This window comes from Ochotona princeps, chromosome 29 (assembly GCF_030435755.1).
Source record: "Ochotona princeps isolate mOchPri1 chromosome 29, mOchPri1.hap1, whole genome shotgun sequence".
Taxonomy (NCBI): Eukaryota; Metazoa; Chordata; class Mammalia; order Lagomorpha; family Ochotonidae; genus Ochotona; species Ochotona princeps.
In genome coordinates this window covers 5,732,735-5,756,093 of record NC_080860.1, presented here as the reverse complement: position 1 = coordinate 5,756,093, position 23,359 = coordinate 5,732,735, and the positions used below count along the sequence as shown (strand labels likewise).

General features: G+C 44.0%; 1 protein-coding gene across 7 annotated transcripts in view; it reads left to right on the top strand.

The window, feature by feature from the left end:
* The window catches only part of HECTD4 (HECT domain E3 ubiquitin protein ligase 4), a 137,300-nt gene that overhangs the window by 19,311 nt on the left and 94,630 nt on the right, over positions 1–23,359 (top strand). For 6 of the 7 annotated variants that reach the window (XM_004595287.3, XM_058656827.1, XM_058656828.1 and 3 more), the window contains exons 2-6: positions 11,954–12,471; positions 17,967–18,056; positions 18,643–18,773; positions 21,139–21,247; positions 21,887–22,025. In XM_004595287.3, the coding sequence (XP_004595344.2) occupies positions 11,954–12,471; positions 17,967–18,056; positions 18,643–18,773; positions 21,139–21,247; positions 21,887–22,025 (987 nt within the window). Of the gene's footprint in view, positions 1–11,953; positions 12,472–17,966; positions 18,057–18,642; positions 18,774–21,138; positions 21,248–21,886; positions 22,026–23,359 lie in introns of those variants that run through there. The other variant, XM_058656829.1, reaches the window with a different exon arrangement.

Sequence of the window (23,359 nt, the reverse complement as noted above, 5' to 3'; positions counted from 1 at the left end):
GTGGGTACCAACTCATTTATTATCAGAGTTTATTTTTTTATTTAACATTTGCCCCTCTCTCATGAAGTATATAAACATGAATTTTATATGGCAAATATACTTATGGAAAAAAAAACTTGAAATGTAAAAAATTGAGACACAGAATTGCAAACTATAGTGAGAGCCAAATTCAGCCCAGGGAGGGTTTATTTGTTTGATAGGCAAGAATTTTCCTAGTTGATTCTCAGTACCCTTAGGAAGGATGAAGTCTCACATTGCCTGTGGGCCATTTCCTGTATAATATGGATATGTGAGGCACTAGCCCAAATAACTGATACCCTGGTTTTTTTTTTTTGCTAGGAAAGCTTTTATTCTATATTTTCCCCTATCTTACTTACAGATTTTAAGGATTTTATTATTATTATTCTATATGAAAGGCAGAGTTAGGAGAAACAGGGAAAGAGAGATTTCCATCAGCTGATTGACTCCCCACATGGAGCTGGGCCTGTCCAAAATCAGGAGCAAGGAGCTTCTTTCAGGTCTCCCATGTGGGTACATTTTTTAAAAAGATTTATTTATTTTTATTGCAAAATCAGATATATAGAGAGGAGGAAAGGCAGAGAGGAAGATCCTCCATCCAATGATTCACTCCCCAAGTGGCCATAATGGCCAGAGCTGAGCCTATCTGAAGCCAGGAGCCTCTTCCAGATCTCCCACACAACTACAGCGTCCCAAAGCTTTGGGCCGTCCTCAACTGCTTTCCCAGGCCACAGGCAGAGAGCTGGGTGGGAAGTGGAGCATCTGGGGCAGGCTCCAGTGCCTGTGTGAGAACCTGGCACATGCAAGGTGAGGATTTAGCCACTAGGCTGTCATGCCAGGCCCAGAGATCTTACATTGGCTGCTTCACTCCTCCACCTGCCCACAACAGTTGGCACTGGGCAAGGTTGATGCCAGATACTCAGATCTCAGTCTGTGTCTGCCACGTGGGTGGCAGTGACTCAGATTCTGGAGCAGCATCTGCTGCCTTTCAGGGTACACTGGAGCAGTCAGCTGGGGTAATTGGTGGAGCTGATCCTAAAACTCACGCACTGCCCTATGAATGCAGGCATCCCAAGTGGCATCTTAAGCATTGCACTGAATACTCACCCTTTCAGGTGTTTTTGAGTCTCACAGTGCTTATTAGTATTTTGTATATTAGAAGGCAGGTAAAAAATGAAGCTGGTTGAGTTGAATCTAGGAAATGCTGTTGAATAAATTTGTTTTAGAAACAAAATGCCGTGACTAATTTTTAAAGATTTCATTTTATGGGCCCTGCGTAATAGCCTTGTGGCTAAAGTCCTCACCTTGCATGCGCCGAAATCCCATGTGGGCACTGGTTCTAATCTTGGCAGCCCCGCTTGCCATCCAGCTCCCTGCTTGTGGCCTGGGAAAGCAGTCGAGGCTTTCCCAAAGCCTTGGGAACCTGCAGCTGTGTGGGAGGCCTGAAGAGGCTCCTGGCTTCTCGCTTCGGATCAGTGCAGCTCTGGCTGTTGTGGCCACTTGGGGAGTGAATCAGTGGATGGAAGATCTTCCTCTGTCTCTCCTCCTCTATATATAGGCCTGTAACAGCCAGGGTGGACCACTCTGAAGCCAGTAATCCAAACTGCATTCATGTTGCCCACCTTCATCACAAGAACTCGGTGCTTACGCTGCCAGCTGTTACCTGTCAGGGGCCACAGTGGCGGGAAGCTGAGGGAAGCAGAGTACCTAGGGCTGTGTGCGGGCACGCTCATGGTGGGAGGCAGATGTTCCTGGCGGTGACTGAGTGCATCCACGCTGTGCCCATCCCAGAAGGCAGTAGTATTTTTGTCAAGGAATTTGCAGCATACTTTGAGAGAGTAGCAGTGCGATTCTCTGTGCTCTGGAATATCCAACAGCATATGGAAGTTACAAAAACTTTTTAAAGTTCTGTGTTTGGAAATCTATTTTCGGTTATATTAGATACGGCGTATTTCCAGAAAAAAATTGACATATCTTTGGAGGTAGTTTTGCCTGTAGTCTTAAGAATTTTAGTGCCATTTTAAAGTTGTATAGTTACATAATTTCAAAGAAGGATCTTGATGTTTGATTTGATTGCTAATCTTTGGGCATGAAGTGTTGTAAGTTAAATGTACATTAGTATGATATAGTGTTTTAAAAATAACTCTGCAAGATGTACAATTTGTGGTTGTGGTTTATGTTTCGTGTGATGGTGTGTTATTGTGCTTGCTAGAGAAAGGATCCCTTGGGTGGACAATCATATTGAAAAGAGAAGTTGAACTTTAAATGTCTTGTGACATTTCAGAGCATAACTATGATGTGCTGGAATTAATTATACGTGACTTGAGCAGTTGCATCTTGCAGAAGCAACTTCTTGCTTGGTCTTTGAATATTTGCAGAATATTTTTATATATTCATTTTGCATCATTTCTGTGCAGACTTTATAACACAGAACAGTGATAGGAGTATTATGAGGAAAAATTGTATGTATTATATTAAATTATTGGTAAAAATATTAGGGATATAAAGTTAAGGGTCCAGTTGAAGGCCATAAAATAAGATTCCTTTCCTTTTTTTGTAGAATTACTTGAAAGGCAGAGAGAGAAAGAAATCAGTTGCTAATTCATTTTCCAATTGGTTGCAACAGGCAAGCCTAGGTGAGGGCAAAGCCGGAAGTAGAAACTCCACCGTTGTCTCGCACATGGGTGACCAAGGAGGCAGAGGCATTCAGCGCATCTTCCGCTGCTTTCTCAGCTGCATTAGCAGGGAGCTGGATTAGAAGCAGAGGAGGCAGGATTGAGCCTGCACTCTGATATGGGATTCAGGCGTCCCAGTTGGTGGCCTAACCTGCTACATCACAGCACTGACCATTCTCAGTGTTTTCCTAATCATGCCTCTGGACTGAATCCTGTGCATTTCTGATACTAGAAGATGAAGTCATAGCTTATGAGTTTATAAGCTTTATGTTTTCTGAGATCTGAATGAAGGAAATGGTTGATCAGAAAGTTGAGGTTGTGTTTGGCAATCAGATTACTAACCCTTGGCTAGGTTGTACTGGTCCTCCGCTGGGGCTGGAGAATGGGCTCATAACCACTCCCCTTCCCGGGCTCATGAGAAGCCAGGCTACGGGGAAGGACTCTCGCTCTCCCTTTCCCACCTTCGCTCTCCATGCCCACTCTGTCCCTGAATGTGTTTCTGTGATTTTCTCATCTATTAAATAAAGTTTACAAAAAAAAAAGTTGGGATTGAGAATCACTATTTTGGGTGAGCAATGCATGACATGTGTTCATCTCACTGGAAGCAATTTTCCTCCAAATGTAAATCCTTTTTTAACCAAAAGTTTCTGGATTTGTCTCTAATCTACTGAGAATCAGTTGCATATCTGAGTAGCCTGAGTAAGCTGGTATTATGTTCTTTTCCTTGGTTTATCCTTGGACTTCTTGCTTTTTGCCCTCAATAACATATTATGTCTTAACTAGCTAAGGTAGATTTAATTTTAGTTTGTTGATTAGCTTTTCCCAACATTTGTTCTTTGGAGACTCAAGGAGACAGATGGATTTGAATTCTAAAGCAGAGTCCTTTGATTTTAGTGGGAGAAGTAAGCCATGAGGTGATAGACATGAGCTTTTCAGGCCGTTCTAATGATTGAGGCCCAGCTGTAAACAGGAGTTGAGGAGGAGACGTTTCATGGGGATGAGTAGGGCAGCCTTCTCATTTATCTTAGAGCTTCTTAGTGGTCAGCCATATCCCTGGGTAACCTTTGGAAGTGGATCCCAGAAGGTTTATATAAATTGAGAACATCTGGGGATTGTCATGTACACACAGTTTTTTTTTATTAAATATTTATTCATTTTATTACAGCCAGATATACACAGAGGAGGAGAGACAGAGAGGAAGATCTTCCGTCAGATGATTCACTCCCCAAGTGAGCCGCAACGGGCCGATGCGCGCCGATCCGAAGCTGGGAACCTGGAACCTCCTCCGGGTCTCCCACGCAGGTGCAGTGTCCCAATGCATTGGGCCGTCCTCAACTGCCCTCCCAGGCCACAAGCAGGGAGCTGGATGGGAAGCGGAGCTGCCGGGATCAGAACCAGCGCCCATATGGGATCCCGGGGCTTTCAAGGCGAGGACTTTAGCCGCTAGGCCACGCCGCCGGGCCCTACACACAGTTTGAATTCTTCAAGTTTTCTTCTTTTTTTTTTTTTTCCATTGTGCTGTGCCTCCCTATAGCTTCATGTTTCTATTTGAGGCTAGACGCTTATTTTCCACACAGTAGCTCTTCAGGCTTTTTATTTGCTAACTGTGTTTATGTTTTGTATTTTTAAATATGTTTATAGTTTTTATAATGTTTATTTTTGATGGTGTTTACATAGTTAAGGATGCATGCCCATGTGGACCACTAATTAGGGTGGGGAGGGTGGGGAAATGGGGAAAAGTGGGTGAGACAACTGTTTCCAATCTCTTTTTTTTTTTCACATATCTGGGGAAAATGGGGAGAGACCATTTCACTGCCCTGGGGTGGGGGACAGCCACCCAATATGATCCCAGGGTCCCTGATGTGGAACACATTTTGAGGGTACTGCTACTGTGGTTTTCATAGTTCTGAGATGCTGTTGATTTTGTTACTCCAAGGTTCTGGAAATCCTTCCAAGGTCCATTGGCTGACACAGTCTCCATTCGCCCAGATTCTCAAAGCTTGGCCGGGAAAGCTGTCCGATTTGCTCTGCCTCCATGGTACTAGACAGGCTTCAGTGAACTGGTTGTCAAGTCCCTATGTGTGTCTGGGCATGCTGTCCACTGCACAGGCTTCAACTGTGGAGACCTAGTTCTGACACATGCACTCCACAGTTAGGTCACAGATCCTATAATTTTCCTTGTGGATGGAGTTTTGAGACCAGTGGTCCAGACCCTGTCTGCTGGCATGCCCATGTCTGCCACCCACATGCCTTTAAAAGAAAAAGGCAACTGTGCTGGCACACTGTATAGTTAACACAAGTTTGGCATTAACCACGCCCAGAATGCGTGCCAGCTATTAGCTGCTTTTCTCCCAGCAGTGTAACACTTGCCTAGGTACAGTGCAACCTAGGCATTTGTCTACTGCTGGGCTGTTTTGTATTGCTTTTAAAGGATTTTTTTTAAAAAGATTTATTTATTTTTACTATGTCAACTAATTCCATAACGTTATAAATTGTTACTGATGTAATGTCGGGGCTTTTAATTGATCGGGATGATACTCTGCCGGCTCTACCTTCAGACCAGAGATAGTCTCCCCCAAGAAACCGTTGAACTTATCTGGACAATAAGATGCTGGACTTTATGCTTGGTAGATGCTTGCAGTGAAAGAATCTCAACTGAATTTGAACTGTGGTAATGCAACAAGGTGGAGGAATCCACCATGGGGGGGTGGGGGAAGGGTGGAGGGAATCCCAGTGCCTATAAAACTGTGTCACATAATGCAATGTAATCAATAAAATATATACATATATATATATATATAAAATATTTATTTATTTTCATTGGAAAGGCAGATCAGGTTTATGGAGATAAGGAGAGAAAGGGAAAAAGACTTCCATCCACTGATTTACTCCCCAAAAGGCCACAGTGGCTGGAGTTGAGCCCATCTGAGGCCAGGGGGTCTCCCACATGGATGCAGGGTCCCAAGGCTTTGGGTCATCCTCTACTGCTTTCCTACACCACAAGCAGGGAGCTGAATGGGAAGTGGAGCAGCCAGAACAAGAACTGGACCCATATGGGATCCCGACACTTGCAATGTGAGGATTTAGTCATTGAACTATCGTGCTGGGCCCATACTTACTGTGTTTTCCTGCAACAACTAGGCCAAAGCCTGGGAGTCCAGAACTTTATCAAGACCTTCCATATGGTACCAGGGACCCATGTACTTGAGGCATCTAGGGGTACACATTTATAGAAGCTGGATGGGAAGCAGAGTAGCTGGGACTTGAAGCCATCAATCTGATATGGGTGTAGCTGTTCTGAGTGGTGATGTAACTGCTGTGGTCAATTAGAGCTTCAGAATGAGTCCCCCCCACCAACCCAACTCATCTTCTGGGCCAGGCACCCCGCACTCCTTAACAAGAGCTCATATGGTGTGATATCCAGGTTAGTCAAACCACCTTTTTCTGAGTACACCCCATGGTTTGTTAATGAGTTTTTTTTTTTTTAAGATTTATTCATTTTTTTTATTACAGCCAGATATACAGAGAGGAGGAGAGACAGAGAGGAAGATCTTCTGTCCGATGATTCACTCCCCAAGTGAGCTGCAACGGCTGGTGCTTGCCGATCCGAAGCCGGGAACCAGGAACCTCTTCCGGGTCTCCCACGCGGGTGCAGTGTCCCAATGCATTGGGCCGTCCTCGACTGCCTTCCCAGGCCACAAGCAGAGAGCTGGATGGGAAGTGGAGCTGCCGGGATTAGAACCGGCACCCATATGGGATCCCGGGGCGTTCAAGGCGAGGACTTTAGCCGCTAGGCCACGCCGCCGGGCCCGTTAATGAGTTCTTAAAGTGGGGTGTTCAGAACCAAGTGGATTATGGCAGTTATGGTTTGACCACTGCAGAACATAATGCAAATTTTATCTCCTTTGCTCCTGACACTGGAATTCTTTTGGTGCATTTTAAGATTGTATTAGCTTTTTAAAAACAGCATTGACTCAAGTGACACTTGTGTTTCATTCAAACCTTGTATATCATCCCCACTTCTCCAAGCCACATTCCCAGGTGCCTTAATGGGGAGCTGTTTCAGAGCACCCACCCCCAAAAAAAGCAGAGCAGCCAGGACTGGGAGTGTGGCTGGGACTGGTGTGGGACTGGTGTGGGACTGGGGCCATTGCAGGTGGTGGCTGTGCTGGCCATGCCACAGGACTGACCCCATGACTTATTTTTTTTAAACAGATATTGAAAATGAGTTTGGATGAATACATTTTCCCAAAATTTGATAAGATAATGCAGATTTGGGGTTTCATCTATTTCATAAATGATCCACTCTTTATTTAGACTGAAGTATTAAGGAGAATCCCATCCTTCTGAAATTCATGATGCATTTACATGGGTCACAAAAACGCCTTTTTGCTCTTATTTGATTTGCAATTAAATTTGGACATGATTACCATCTTCAAAATATGAAAAATGATAGGAAAAGCTGTAAAAGAGTTTGAGTGATCACTCTGGTTTTGATTATTCTGCCTTCACGTCAGAATTTTGTGTTGACTTTAAAATCAGCCTCATTGATCTACTTTGAAAGATTTGTTTTATTTTTAAAGTTTAGTTATTGAAAGCGTTAAAGAGATAAAGAGCTAGAGACAGGCAAATATTTTGCATCCACTTTTTTTTAAGATTTATTTATTTTTGTGCCTGGTGTGGTGGCTTAATGGCTAAAGTCCTCACCTTGCACACACCAGGATCCCATATGGGTTCCCAGTTCTAATCCCGGCAGCCCCACTTCCCATCCAGCTCCCTGCTCTGTGGCCTGGGAAAGCAGTTGAGGATGGCCCAAAGCCTTGGGATCTTGCACCTGCTTGAGAGACCCGGAAGAGGCTCAGGGTTCCTGGCTTCAGATTGGTGTACCTCTGGCCGTTGCAGTCACTTAGGGAGTGAATCATCGGGCGGAAGATCTTCCTGTCTGTCTTTCCTCCCTGTATGTATCTGACTTTACAATAAAATTAAATAAATCTTTAAAAAAATTCTTTTACTTGACAGGCTTAGAGAGAGACCAGATGAGCAAGGGAGTGAGCCTTCATTGCCATGCCAGTTCACTTCCCCAGTGCCTGACACGACCAGTGCTGGACTGACGGCAAAACTGAGGCAGGAATTCAGTCTGCATCTCCCGTGGGGGTGGTCTGGGCTCACCCAGTGACCTAAGCCATCACTTCTGCCTTCCAGAGAGAGTCACAAGCCAGGGATGGGAGGCAGCCCAAGCAGACAGCTTGACCAAAGGCCAAATGGTTGTCCCTAATTTATTATGCAATATTCTATAGTAGTGTGTTCAATTGAATTCTGCATTTCTTCGATTGCTTCCACTTGTTTCACCATTACAGAGAAGACTGCAGTGAGCATCACTGTGCACTTCTCACTGCTCCAGTATTTCTTTAGGACGGAAACTTATTTTCTGTTTCTGCTATTTCTTTCTTTCAGAAGTATATGCTATGGCATAAGAAAATGTGATTTGAGGTTGTTGTTGACCTGCTTAGAGAATTATCTGTGTGCTATTCTGAGTTGCAAGGTTATTGACCTGTTTAGAGAATTAGCTGCTGCTTTTCTGAGTGGCAGGGTAGATAGAAATTGAAATTTACATTTTAGGGGATTGCAGTATTTATGCTCAAATTCTTAGGTTCTGGCTCTTACTGCTAGTGACTAGTGAAGCCAATGGCTTATGTGTGTGACAGTCTCGTCCACTTCCAAAGCCCCCGTTGGCTCGTCCTTTCCCCACGCTGACTTGAAATGCAGACTGCCTTGAGGGATGGGGAGAATCCAAGTACCTATGAAACTGTGTCACATAATACAATGTAATTAATGAATTAAAAATAATAAATAAATAAAAAAAAGAAAAGAAATGCAGACTGTCTTTCCCTCTCCAATCATAGCTGCCTGTTGTGTGTTCTCTAGTGTTTTCCAAGACAGAAAATGAACATGATCTGATCACTTTATAATTGAATTCTTGCTCAGACCCTTCATTGTCCAGCAAAGAATGTTTTGCATTCCTTTTATTAGACTTTCCAGAATGTTGTTGGCTTAGCTTAGGAACTTGTGTATGTATGATAAAAAAAATTCAGTTAATATTGTGAGTTACTTTGGCAGTTGCTGCCTTGATTGGGGTGGCCTCAGCAGGTCCCCAAAGCGTGGTGAGTGAGTCTTCTGGTGGAGGGGGACGGAGCTCTCCTGTTCCCTGGACAAGCCTCCCCTTTGCAAAAGAGAGAAGTATTCATTTTCTATGGACATTTTGGTCCAGAGCAGAGACTGAAAAAAAAATTGTTTTATATGGATAAAGATCTCAGACAAATAATCCAATATTAATAAGTAATCAGAATAGAGCCTCCGGGCTGACTTACTCAAATCTGAAGGGATGGTGTCTTTAGAAAAATGATTTTAGACCATGACCTTCAAACTTTAGAATTCTAAAAGGCGGTAGCATCATGGACACTTCTTAGTTTTCATAAGAGGTCATGGAAATGGATCAATGCTGAGTAATCCTAATGGGTTTTTGAAAGCATGATGTGCTTTAGGTATTGCTAAATCAATAAACACAATGGTCACTTAAGTGTGTGTTTTGTATAGTGTTTGTTTAATTATATTATAACTCAGATCTTTCTAGAATAATTGTCTTTCAAATGGGAGTGGTAAAAACCTAAGAGAAGTACTTGTACAAATATAACCATTGAAAGATGGAGTGTATTTTATAGCATCTGTCGGCTAACTGCAACATTCGGACTTAGCTACAGATTTTATCATATACGTTATTTTTTTGCAGTGAAGTAATGTTTCCAAAGCAGTTATGTTTGAGATTTATAGCAAAAATAAACAGCTGAAATGAATGTTACCAAGTTGTTCTTGGATTCTTTAGTTCCATAAATGCCTCTATTGAGTTTTTCTAGCAGTTGCTTCAGGTAGCTTGAGCAGATGATCACTTTACCACATGTAAAACTGGGAAAAATGTCGGTGCTTTAGAGCAAAGCATTTTCTTGGGTGGAGGAAATCATAAAATCACTAATATTGATGAGAACTTTTTTTTAACTGTGAATTTCTTATTTGGGTTTGCATAACTGATAAGGTGGTCAGATTTAAAATTTGGTGGTTTTCACTTCATAGAAAAAATCTGAGTAATTTTTGTTTATTGATGGTGGTGGATGAGTAATGATTTTTTTGAGGAGTGGAACAAGAAAGGAAAAAGGCAATCTAGCTTTCTTCAGTACGTTGATAGCTTCAAGGCAGGTCAGTGGTCTTCAGTACATTGATAGCTTCAAGGCAGGTCATTGGTCTTCAATGCAATGATAGCTTCAAGGCAGGTCATTGGTCTTGACATAGGGTCACTTTTTAAGGAAATGAAGTATTTTATCTGAAAAGTAACCAAAAAGGTATGTTTTATTTGGAGAGTTTACACAAGATAAAGCTAAGGTTTGTTTTAAAATAAAGATCTTTTTTAAAATTTTTATTTTGTTTTTCTTAGAAAGTCAGATATACAGAGAAAGGAGGAGAGACAGAGAGGAAGATCTTCCATCTGCTGATTCACTCCCCAAGTGAGCGCAATGGCCAGAGCTGCAGGGACCAGGATCCTCTTCTGGGTCCCTCACACGGGTGCAATGTCCCAAGGCTTTGGACCATCCTTGACTGCTTTCCCAGGCTACAAGCAGGGAGGTAGATGGGAAGTGCGGCCGCTGGGATTAGAACCAGTGCCCGTGTGGGATCCCAGCATGTGCAGGGCAAGGACTTTATCTGCTAGGTTACCATGCTGGACCCAAAGGTCTGTTTGTTTTTATTTGAAAGGCATGGTAACAGAGAAGGAAAGTGAGAACTAGAGAGAAAGAAAGAGATTTTCCACCTGCTGGTTTATTCCACAAGTGACTGTAATGACCACAGCTGAGTTGATCCAAAGCCAGGAGCCAGGAGCTTCTTATGGGTCTCCCACATGGGTGCAGGGGCCCAAGGGCTTGAGCCATCCTCCACTGCTTTTCCAGGCCATAAGCAGATAGCTAGATGGAAAGTGGAACAGTTAGTTACAACATGAATGGGGCCTATATGGGATACTGGCACCATATGTTGAGTCTTAGCCTACTATGTCATGTTATGGAGCCTGAGAAAGTTAGCTTGGGTGACTTGAGGGTGAAGGATATGTTGTTAATTGTTATTTTGTTGAGCCTATTGTATTAAAAACTAAGTAAAAATATACCTAGTTCTTATTTTTAGTAATCTGATTTTCAATATAACTTTACCTAGCAATACTGTACTGAATGAAATTGTGACCTGGTTGAAATTTTTATTTTATTTAATTTTTAGATTTATATACTTTTGTTGTTGTTGTTGTTGTTTTTGAGGATTCAGTGAATTTAGACACATATATATAGAGAGAGTTTTGTGGAACCACCGCCACCAGCAGAGGCAGTTCCTTCTCTCCCCCAAAATGCCTTTACTCTGCTCCTGTATAGCCACGCTGCGCCCACATCCTGAGAGCCTCGTGGCCATTAGTTGCTTTCCCACAGCACAGATAGAATTTTCTCTGCTTATATTCTGAGCCTCTTCCTGTGCTGACTCTGGTCTAGAATCTGACCCAGGATGTACTGTCCCCTTTCCTCACTGATGACACTTCATACTAATCTCAGGTGTATGTGCACCTGAACTCTATGGATTGGATTCGTTTCTGAACATCACAGCACACCCACTACATTGTTTTTTGATTTTCGTTCTTCCTATTAGATCTGATCAGGAAAGCTGAGGCTAGAGTGATGGGGGGAGCAATCTCCATCAGCAAAGACTTAGCTTTAACTTAACTTTACAAACATATTCTCTCGGGGCCCGGAGGCGTGGCCTAGCGGCTAAAGTCCTCGCCTTGAATGCCCCGGGATCCCATATGGGCGCCGGTTCTAATCCCGGCAGTTCCACTTCCCATCCAGCTCCCTGCTTGTGGCCTGGGAAAGCAGTCGAGGACGGCCCAATGCATTGGGACACTGCACCCGCATGGGAGACCTGGAAGAGGTTCCTGGTTCCCGGCTTCGGATGGGCGCAGCACCGGCCGTTGCGGAGGATCTTTCTCTCTGTCTCTCCTCCTCTCTGTATATCTGACTTTGTAATAAAATAAATAAATCTTTAAAAAAACCACTTTTTTAAAAAAAAAAGAAAAAAATAAAAATAAACATATTCTCTCCTTGGAAATCATTAGAAATGTTTGCTTCCATAGATGACTTTGGTGAGAACAATACATAACCCATTTCATTCTTTTTTTTTTCAAGATCTTGACATTTGAGACCAAGAACCCAACGGAATTAGCAGAACGTTTGCGCTCCGTTTGTGGGAACCAGAGCAATGCCTATGCTCGCCTCCTGGAATACCGCCTGAATGCCTTGCGGGGACTGTGGAACGCCCAGCGCCAGCTGGCCCTGGAAGAACAGCATGAAAGGGACAGTTCAGGGGACGAGGAAACGCTGGCCCTGCTCAAGCGCCAGGGTTTGTTGCAGCAGCCGGAGCAGGCGCCCTTCACGTCACGGATGGGGCTGCTGCTGGTCTTCCCCCTCATCCAGTCCCAGAGTAGAACGGACCCCTCTCTCTGTAACATAACCGCTGAGGTGCTATTGAACTGCCTTCGTGACTGCCAGCCCTTGAGCTTGACCAAGGAGCCCGCCGACTGTCTCAATGGCATTGAAGCCTTGCTGTGCTCCTGGCTAGAAGAGACCTCTGACACAGGCCGGCACATCCCGCAGAAGCAAAAGGAAAACGCTGCTGCTGCTCTGGTGGCCTTGGCGTGTGCCAGGTAAGGGCAATCATGATGCTGTCACTGCTGCTTCTGGGGCTCGGCGAGTGAACGAGGGTCGAGTCTGTCTGACAGGATCTCTGACGTTTCGGAAGGGCCGCTTTGCTTTCAGTGCCACAGCCTGGAAGTGTTTGGGAAGCTTTCTCCAGAACCTGGCGCCAGGTGTTGCAGTGGGAACCTGAATTTGAGTTTTCTCTTTCTGCTTAAACAGCTTAAAGTGGAGAATCAGGGCCCAGTACAGTAGCCTAGCGGCTAAAGACCTCGCCTTGCATGCGCCAGGATCCCATGTGGGCGCCAGTTCTAATCCTGGCAGCCCTGCTTCCCATCCAGCTCCCTGCTTGTGGCCTGGGAAAGCAGTCAAGACGGCCCAAAGCCTTAGGATCCTGCAGCTGCGTGGGAGACCTGGAAGAGTTTCCTGGCTCCTGGTTTCGGATCAGTGCAGCTCTGACCATTGCAGCACTTGGGGAGTGAATCATCAGATGGAAGATCTTCCTCTCTGTCTCTTTTCCTCTCTTTATATCTGGCTTTCCAATAAAAGTAAATAAATCTTAAAAAAAAAATAAGTAAAGTGGGGAATCAAGCTTTATGTCTGCAAGGGTACTTCACAAAGTGCATGGAAATGTGGAGTTAAATGATACATTTATTCTGGTGTGAAAAAGTACGCAATTCACCACAGTTTTCTGGTAATATGCATCTTATATGAAGTTTTCATTTGAGTGGATTTCAAAATTACAGTAAGCTTATCTTTTAGTTTTTTTTTTTTTAAGATTTATTTTTTATTTGAAAGGCAAATTCACACAGAGAGAAGGAGAGGCAAAGAAGTCTATGGTCTAGCTCACTCCCCAAATGGCCACAACAGCTAGAGCTGGCCTGGTCCAAAGCCAGGAGCCTGGCACTTCTTCCAGGTCTCCCTTGTGGGTGTAGGGGCCCAAGAGCCTAGGCCATCCTTGGCTGCCCTCCCAGGATACAAGCAGGGAGCTGGATCAGAACTGGAGCAGTGGGGACATGAGCCCCACCTCTATTGATGGCAGCGCCGCAGAGCAGAGGGTTAGCCTCTGGCCACTGTACGGCCCCTGTCGTGCTTTTAATTTTGTTCATGTCTATCCATAAGGAGTGTATCAGAAAGTTAGTGGGTTATTGCTTACCTGGATTCAGTCACAAATTACATTTCTGGACCTTGGCTTTCACCTTCATCATATGTAATTGAAAGATCTCTCAGTGCCTATCAGAATCTAACAGCGTGCTGTGTTTCGGGTGCCGGTGAGGGGTGTCACTGATCTGACAATCGAAAGTGTGCTTGGAGTTCTTCCGCTGCTGCCCAGGAGTCCCTGATGACCGGCACAGTGAGGATGAAATCTGCCACTCTGGCTTTCCCCTCAGGAGCTAGGACTGCGGCCTGACATTTTAGTGTCCCTAACGTGTTCAACTCCCTGAAAATTTTTTTCCTTGGTTGCGAATCATTTTCTTTCTTTTTTTAAAAAATTTTTTTAAAGCCAAACATATGTGAGAAAACTTCTTGGAGGATTATGGAGTTCTTAGTTATTTCTCTGTTTTTTTCTTTGAATAGTTTCTAAGTTGACTTTCAAATGATTGAATCTCAAGTTATTTTTAAGATGAAATGTTACCAGTATTATTGTCAGTTTTTTTTTTTTTTCCCTAAGCAAACTCAAATAACCTAGTTTTAGAACCCTGAAAACTGCAATTGGATTATGAAAATCATGGCATGTGCTTATGTACTTAGTTCATTTTTATTGTTTTTTTTTTTTAAGATTTGTTGGCTATCTTCTCTCTTCAAAAATCTATATTTATTTGATTTGAAAGGAAGAGCTGCGGAGAAAGACGCTCCGTCTGTTTCTGTCTGTTAGCTCAGTCCCCAGATGACTGCATCCACAGAGCTGAGCCACCTGCAGTCAGGAACCTGGACTGCCAGTGTTACACAGGTGCCCAGAGCCAATGGACTTGAACCATAGTTGCCTCCTAGGGTGCACATTAGCAGGAAACCATTTTGGAATTGGAGTATCCTGGTCTCAAGATGGGCACTCTGTTGGGGGTATGGGTGTCTGAAAATGTCTACTCAGAAGATAGAGCAGCAGTGGAGAGAGGGAAACGCTTAAACGCAGAGAGTTCTCATCCACTGATCCGTTGCACTGACATTCGCAGCAGCAGGCGCTGGGACAGACTGCGGCCAGGAGCCAGGTGTCCTGCGGAGGAGGCAGAGGCCTAAGCACCACAGCCATCATTCACTGCCTCCCTCAGGAAGAAGAGCAGACAGTTCTCAAAGCAGAACCTCTGATATGGGGTGCCTGCACCGCAAGTGGGAACTTAACTCACAGGGCTACAATTCCCACCACCTAAGCATACATTTAACTTAAAAAAGAATTTTTAAGGTTTATTTATTTTTTATTGGAAAGTCAGATTTAAAGAGGAGGAGACAGAGACTTCATTTGCCACCCAGCTTCCTGCTGTGGCCTTGGACACAGTAGAGGATGCCCAAAACTTTGGGATCCTTCACCTGTGTCTCGGAAGAGGCTCCTGGCTTCTGGCTTCCGATTTCCTCAGCCCTGGCTGTTGCAGCCACTTAAGGAGTGAACCAGTGGATGGAAAATGTTTATTTAGTTCTTTATCTCTTTCTGTAAATCTGACTTTCCAATAAAAGTAAATCTTTTTTAAAAATTGCTTTATGTACTTGATTCCAGCCAAATTCTATTCTGCAAAGATGTTGAAATGAGGATGCTTTTATTTTCTTTCTCTTTTTCAAGATTTACTTATTTTGAAATTTAGAGTTGGAAAGAATGAGAGACAGAAAGAGATCTTACATCTTTTTGTTCACTCTCCACTTGGCTGCATTGGGCCAGCCACACCAAAGCCTAAAGTTTCTTCTTGGTGTTCCCTGCTGGTGGCAGGGGCTCAAACATTTGGGCCATATTCTAACAGCTTTTCCTGGACCGGTAGCAGGATGCTGGAGCTGAAGCGGAGCAGCCGGAACACGGACTGGTGGCCATATGGGATCCCAGCTTCAGGGGTGGAAGGATGTCCCGCTTTGCCACAACTCCAACCCTTCTTCCTCTTCTTGATGTTTGTTTTAGATTCTTCCATGTTCCGTTGCTGATATTATCTCTCTCCCTGTTGTGACCTTTATTCACCTCAGAAGTCACATGCTTTCCAGTGTCAGAGAACACCTTTTAATAAAGTGATGATGGACTTATTACTGAATTTTTGAGACTGATGCTCTCAAATATAAAACAGCTTTTTCAGAAAAAAAATTATGATGAAGATGTTTATTCATTCAGCCAGCAAACGTTTATTGAACATCTCTGATAAGCAGGCTCCTCGCTGGGTTTTAGGGCCATGATGGGACAGCTAAATGGATCCCCAGGTGTTAGATTTTGCAAAACTTTTTCCCTTGTAAGGCACTCTTTCCAGGGTAGGGATGCAGTGATGAACAGTCAGGTGGTCCCTAAAACTGCAGAATTTTCGGGAAAGTGAAGGAGGAAGACAGTGAGCAACAAATACAGGTGAAAGATCATTTTAGACTGAGGCTCACTCTAGGAAGGGAAACCGGCTATCAAAAGAGAGTGACATAGTGGATGTGCTGTGGGGCATAGTAGGGAAGGCCTTACTAAGAGATGGCATGTAAGGACTAGGGAATCAGAAAAACCAGCTGTGCCAACCAATCAGTAGCAGAGTTCCAATGAAAATCACAGGGGGCAAAACTGCTGGAAGTGTCTGTGCTCGGGTTATGTGAGGGATTAGCAAAATGGGCAGGTGGCTGCAAGCTCGTGGTAACAGGAAGCAGGCAGGGAGTGAGGTCCGTAAGGCAAAGATCATGCAGGGGCTTTGAACCATGAAAGAATTTTCAGGTAAAAAATTATTTTTCAATTAATTTATTTGAAAGATAGAGAGGAGGGAGAGAGGATTTTCCATCTGCTGATTCATGCCCCAAATGGGTACAACAGTTAGTGCTTGTCCAAGCCAAAATCAGGAGCCGGGAATGATAGGAGCCCAAGTACTTGGGTCATCTTCTGCCTTCTGAGCTGCATTAGCACAGAGCTGGATCAGAAAAGGTGCAGCTGGGACTCAAACCTGTGCATATAGACTGGCTTAGCAGGTGGAGGTATGCTATAATGCTGGCCCTTAAATCGTACTCAAAATCTAGTTGAATGTGGCAGATAATAATTCCTTATAGTTGGTGAGTGGCCCTAAATCTTCCAACCATTAAAGTTCTGTGCCTGTTTTTGAACGTTACTATTCTCAAGGGAGATATTCCTGTTGGCAGATGAAGAAGCCAAAATCCGCAGGAGTTGGATAATGTCACTGAGTGGCGCATGGCAGAACCAGGTCTCAGAAGGATTTTTTTTTTTAACCGGGTCTGCTGCCTCCCTGCCTTATGCAGTTCTTTGGTTTTTATTCTCTGGAAACTAGAGATAGTGAAAGTGGCAATTAGGAGAACTCTAGGCCTACTGGGTCCCTTGCTAGGTATTCCATTTCTTTGGGGCTTCGATATGTGATACCTGTCTGATAAAGCCTTGCCTAGGAGAACAAGCAGCAAGCCCAGCCAGTCCATCTGATACAGGTGATCATTCAGGGCAGAAAGCGTTTCTGTAGTGATTTGCACTTGGGATGTTGCCAGGTAAGTCTTCAAAGTACCTTCTTTTAGATCCTGCTGTCCATGTTATGTACTTTGCAGTCTGAGGGTGTGAGCCATGTGAGCATCTCAGCAGGGAGAGACACAACAGCATTTCTGGGCCCAGTCTTGATGATCTAAATGTATCCCTTGATTCATATTTAATAAGACGGAGTTGAGTGGGCCTAGTGTGGTAGCCTAGTGGCAAAGGTACTTTGCCTTACACTCACTGGGATCCCAGCAGCCCCGCTTCCCATCCAGCTTCCTGCTTGTGGCCTGGGAAAGCAGTAGAGGGTGTCCCAAAGCCTTGGGACCCTGCACCCGCATGGGAGACCTGAAAGAGGCTCCTGGCTCCTGGCTTTGGATCAGCTCAGCTCCGACCATCACAGCTGTTTGGGAAGTGAATCAACGGATGGAAGATCTTCCTCAGTCTCTCCTCTGTGTATCTGACTTTCAAGTAAATAAAATAAAATAAAATAAAAAGATGGAGTTGAATGAGAGGTTATCCACAATAGACTAACAACGATATTAAAAAAAAAAGCCTGACAATATTGTTAGACTTTTAGTAATAATCTTATTTTATGGCCTCTGTCCTCTATCCTAGAAGGTGACTTAGTGATGTAAACAGCAAATTCTTTGTACTTGAGTTTTCTGTTTTGAACTTTTGTGTCTATAGGGAAGATTGCTTACCTTTCCCATAGGCTCAGAATTGGAATGGGCTGCTCCCGTGAGCCCAGAGGGATAGCTAAAGGTCCAGTGGACACATACACTTCAGAACCTTTGCCAAGTGGTTAATAGAATCAACATTGATAGCCCACATGCTTTTGATGTTGAGTTTTGATGGTTTTCTGTTCCTTGCTCTTGTTCCAAGGGGATCCCTGAAGACCTTTGTGCACACAGTTCACCTGCTACAGAAGCAGCCCGACCTTGGCTCTCTGCCTGTGGCTGATGTACTGTATAGGTAAGCTGTCACCTTGGCCTTTGACCCTCCTCCCAAGAGGGCAGATTGGTGCCGAGGCTGTGGTAGTGAACAGATGGCTAGGCTGTTGTCAATGAATAATTCATCTTTCTAAATAAGCATAGAGTCGTATTTAACTTCTTAAGAAGTTTATCTTACCTTCTCTACTTAGACAGTGTTCCTATTTTCATCCTTTTAACTTTTTGTATTTCTAAAAGATGGAATAGCATCTGATGAATTTTTACTGTAGATCTCGGATAATGATTATGGTGACATAAAGATAATGAACTCAATCCAAAGATAACCACTGCTAGCACTTTTGTATATGAACTTCCTGATTTGCACCCCTTTCTGTGTTTTTCTTGTTCTCACACACTTATATATAAAAATATTCATCTCACACAGATATAATCAGCACTTATATAAATACTGCATTTTTTTCAAATAAGATCTATGGTATCTTCGGATGTTAATATCTGTGTAGCACTACTGGAGTGTTTTGTTCTTCAAGATGACGGACGTTTATTTTCGTGCTAACTGGAGTGACTTGGTATCATTGTGACTCTCTCCATCTGCCCCTTCCTTCCAGACTGTTGCTTTTGGAAGGGGGACCCGGATCCCCCTCCTGCTTGCTCGGAGGCAAACACATAGTATCGTGGGGGTATGAAGACATGTTGCCTGCACCTGATAGCAACACTGGCTCCAGTTCTGAAAATAAAGGTAACATTCAGGTTTTAGTCTTGCTATTGACATTAAGCAGCACAAAGAATGGTGTCAGATCATTGTGGCCAAATGATTTAGATATAATTCAGTGTGTTCCTTTTAATTAAGAGCTCAGGATTCCGATACAGTGTGCTCATTGTGCACTTTATCGGTGAAAGTATAAAAGCTGATACTTGGTGAGGTAAGAAAATGGAGAGGCCTTCCTCATGCAAGGAGGAGGTATCCCGAGTCCGCCGCTGCCAAGGAGCACGGCTCACTTAGATGCGTTCCCAGGTCTGTGAGTTTGGGTGTGGGAGCCTTGAGTTCAACTTTTTTGTCTGTTGGAGTACAGGTCTTGCTTCTTGATACTGTCCTTTTAGTGATTTGCTGCGTGTTTTAAGGGACCTCCCTATCCTAAAGTGAAAACCAAAAAGGTCCAAGGGAGCAGAACTGAAGTAGCTCCTTTAAACAAAGCAGGTTACATTAAAATGCTTTTCCACAGTTTGACAGGCTCACATGTCAGTTTAATCTGTTATATCAGAAAGAGAAGGCCTCTCAGTCGTGCTGCATGTAACCGACGTGCCAGGCTGGCTTAGGCTTCTCTTAGATGAGTGTCATGGCCCACGAAAGCCCCACCTGCGGCATGCCATGGCATACCCAGTGTGCCACTGTGCCCACCAGCTCTAGTCGCTGTGGAGCTGCCATGGTTGGCCTCACTCCCAAGCCCTTTTGTTACTATAGTTGATACTTGTTAATGTGATTGTTTCATTAAATATTGCATAATTGATAAAATGCGAACTGAAAAGCCCAGTCAGTAAGTTGTTCCCATAACAGAATTGAGTGTTTTAGAAAGACTTGACAAAGAGCCTAGTGTTCATTCATTGTGTAGTTGAGAGCCTGTTCTGCCCACCCCCTTGTTTCCCACTGTGGATGGCACGTCCTTTCTGGGACTGGGGGCAGGCTGAGCAACAGGCCGCCTTGCACCTGCCAGGCCCAGGCCTGTGCCTTTCTCCAGTTCTTCGCTGTGGCTGGAGAGGGCTGAGAGGAAGAGGCAGGCTCAGCAGTGCCCCCAGAGTCACTGTGATTCCTGTGGAACCCAAGCCCCTTTGTTCCTTCCATTTGAAATCTCCTGCAGGGGAGGCACTCATGGGCTGTGCCAGTATTAAAATGATCTGTTTGCTGTTTAGCCTCTTGTTTTGTTTCTGGGTAGGGAATTTTTTCCCTTAGGATAATTTTACATAATTTTTAAATATTGAGGCATTCAACGCTGACAAAAGTTGAAGGAGTAGTTACATAAACCCGGTCTACCCGTCACTCAGTTTCAGCAAGTGTCAACTCCTGGTCAGGCTTGTTCAGTCCACCCATCACTTTTACCCCGTCAGTCCAACACTTGAAAGGCCTTGGCCTGTGAGCTAAATATGGGTGAATAAATACAATTTTTAAAGCTTTAAGGTAAATGTAAGATGAATATTTGAAAAATGGTTACCCACTTTAACTGATTTTTTTTAAAAGAGCAGATATAAATCCTCCTGTTTCAGATTAGCGGGCTGAATTAAAAAAATAAAATTCTAAGGAAATTTCTGTATTTATTTGGGAGCTAGAGAAAGGAGAGTATGAGAGCACACTTGGTCCCCTGTCCGCCGACTGACTTCCCAGGTGCCTGCAGCATTCCTAGACTGCCTAGAGGTTGGCTTCAGGAACGGGGGACTCAACCATTGTCCCACATGGGTACAGAGACCTGACTGGCTAAGCTGTCATTTGCCATCTGTCGGGGTGGGCATTAGCAGGAAGTTGGAATCAGGAAAGTAGCTGGGACTTGCCCCTGGGTCCTCTGATACGGGATGTGGGTGTCCCAACCAGCAGCTTAACTCCCAGGCCAGATGCACACCCTGGAGGGTGAATGTTTAAGATAACAGTGTACACTGTACCAATTGAATGATATAACATAAATTTCCTGTAACTAATAAGAAATGTGCTAGGTGGACAAATTCTGCTTAAGCATGGGAAATGAAATGATTGTGAAAATAAATATTGGGGCCTGGTGCGATAGCGTAGTGGTTAAAGTTATTTCGTCTTAGGAATGTTTAAACTTAGCTCTGTATTTTTACTTTTAAAGAAATTAAGAAAAATAATTTCACAGTTCCCCTATTAATAAAACTATCCAGTCTCTTTCCATGATTTTGTTCCCTGGTACAACATGTATTTTGGGTGTTTGATTTGGGGGAATTAAGCCATCTTCCCTGAAAGTCACATTGAAGCACTTTTAAAAGTGGGAGGTTATCTTTCACTCAACTTCCTAATGGCTTTTTCATTAGAAAAAGCATGTTTATACTTTCATTGGACAAAGCATATAGATCATTTACTTGTGAAAAAACGATTTCAGATGCTGACTTGGGACGCTGTCTCACGGCAGATGGCCTTTACCTGTATACTACTAACTCAGTTGGAAGAGGAGTAAGCAAATTGGGGTCTGGATTACATGGTACTCTCAGGTCAGTTGCATGGAACTTGCTGAATGATTTGGCTGGAACATTTCCCTCCCTACGTAAATCTCTGTGACCGGCTCTGGAGGTGCACCCTGACTCCCTGGCTCCCCGTACAGTGGTGAAGTGAAGAACAGATCTGATTTCATACAAACGATTCCAGGCTTCTCTCACTGCCACCTCTTCCCGTCTTGTCCTATTGGTGCATTTTAGTTCTGTGTTGACTGCAGTGTTTGCTAGCCCTCAGATCTTTGTGTCTAACTGGAAATTCCTCCAGGGTCAGGCTTTCTATGTAGACGTAGCAGTGACTTCTCCCAGTCGCCAAATAGACATTTTTCTAGTTAAGACTTTTTTTGTATGTGATGTTGGGTTAGCTACGATTTCCAGCTGGATGGGAAGAATGATGAATTGCTGCCCGAAGCAACAGTTGTAGCTTCATATATGTTTACTTAGATATTTCCCCAACTTTTCCTCCTCTCTAACTCATTGTGGAAAATAAATTTTGCAAAAGTCTGTCCCAAAGTTAATGTGCTATAGTCACTCTGTCAGATATTTTAAGCACTTGGTCATGTGTAAAGTTAGATACTGAGTGTGTCTGTTGCAGCTCATGGCCCAGTGACTCCGTCTGTGTCCCTTTGTCTTCCGCAGAGGGTTTGTGTACTGCCGGAACGAGGAGCTGGAGCCAGGCTGGGTGGCCTATGGCAGCGGCTGTCTTCTCCACAGGCCTGTGTCTTTTGATAATAAACCTCACTCTCTTTTCCAAGTCATTGACCAAAACACCCTTCAGGTATGTGGAAAACCAAGGCTTTGTCTTTTGTGATTTGTAAAGAGCAAGGAAAGTTCTGACACTGTCTGAAGTAACCGTAGTACAGTTGGGCTTGTCTGAAGCCAGGAGCCAAGAGCTTCTTCTGGGTCTCCTGCATAGTTGTAAGGCCCAATGACTTGGGGCATCCTCTGCTGCTTTCCCCAGCCATTAGCAGGGAGCTGGGTCAGAAGTGCAGCATACATGACTTGAGCTCTCAGTGCCTGTATGAAATTGTGGTGCCGCAGGTGGGGGTTTAGCTTGCTATGCCTTGATGCTGGCTCTGGTGCCTGTTGTTGATTGAAGGGATTTACTTCAGAAAGTTCATGTAACTTGTCCAAAGCCACATAGTCAATAATATTAGCAAGTTGAACTAGAACCCTTGGTTCTCAGCTCAGCACTGGAATTTGAGCTCTTTGCATTGCAACTTTCTGCCTTTCAATTAAAGTTAAACTGACCAGTTAGAGTGACCATCGGTGGAGTGAATTCCCTGAGCGTAGTCAGTCAGAAACTGAGTGGAATGTTGCATCTCTTTGTGTCTGCCACTGACTGCTGCCTTTCCTGTAAAACAGGGATTGGGCTTATTCACCATTGTCATTGCCGTAGCACAAAGTAGGTACTGAGGATCTGTAGAGGGTTATAATGAATGAATAGCCAGTGGATGCCCCAATGTTTAATTTCTTGTCACTAATGCACACAGATGTAAGTGTCCTGTGTGACCTGAAACAGAAGTTATCACCTTGGGAGGGAAACAGTTGTTAAGTCTCCAGACATGGTGTTGGTTTGAAGCAATGCGAGTTGTCTGTATGCTGCCGTAAAGCTTCGACACTGTTCCAGAGAGGCAAGCTGCAGGTTGATCAGGAGCTGTTAGCTTTCCGCACTTACTGCCACTGCAGGTTCCAAGTGTGGTTACAGCCACTAAGTGAAACAGACAGAACAAGCTTGGGAAGGTGATCATTTGAGATAAATAAAGTCAGAAATAGCTGTAGGAAAACCAGTGACTTATCTAAAGTGATGGAGTAACTGAAGGAATCTGACCTTCTCTAATTTTAGTTTTAAAGATCTATGCATTTGTTTATTTGGAGGGCAGAGTTACAGAGAGAAAGGGAGGGAGGGAGATAGATCTTCCATCTGCCTGGCTCACTTCCCAAATGGCTGTAATAGGCAGAGCTAAGCTGGTTTAAAGACAAGAACCGGGAGCTTCTTCCTGTTCTCCTACATGGGAGATCACGTAGCATGTAGACCATCTTCCCCTCCTTTCCCAGGTGTAATAACAGGGAGTGGGAAATGAAGTGGAGCAGCTGAGACATGAACCAGCT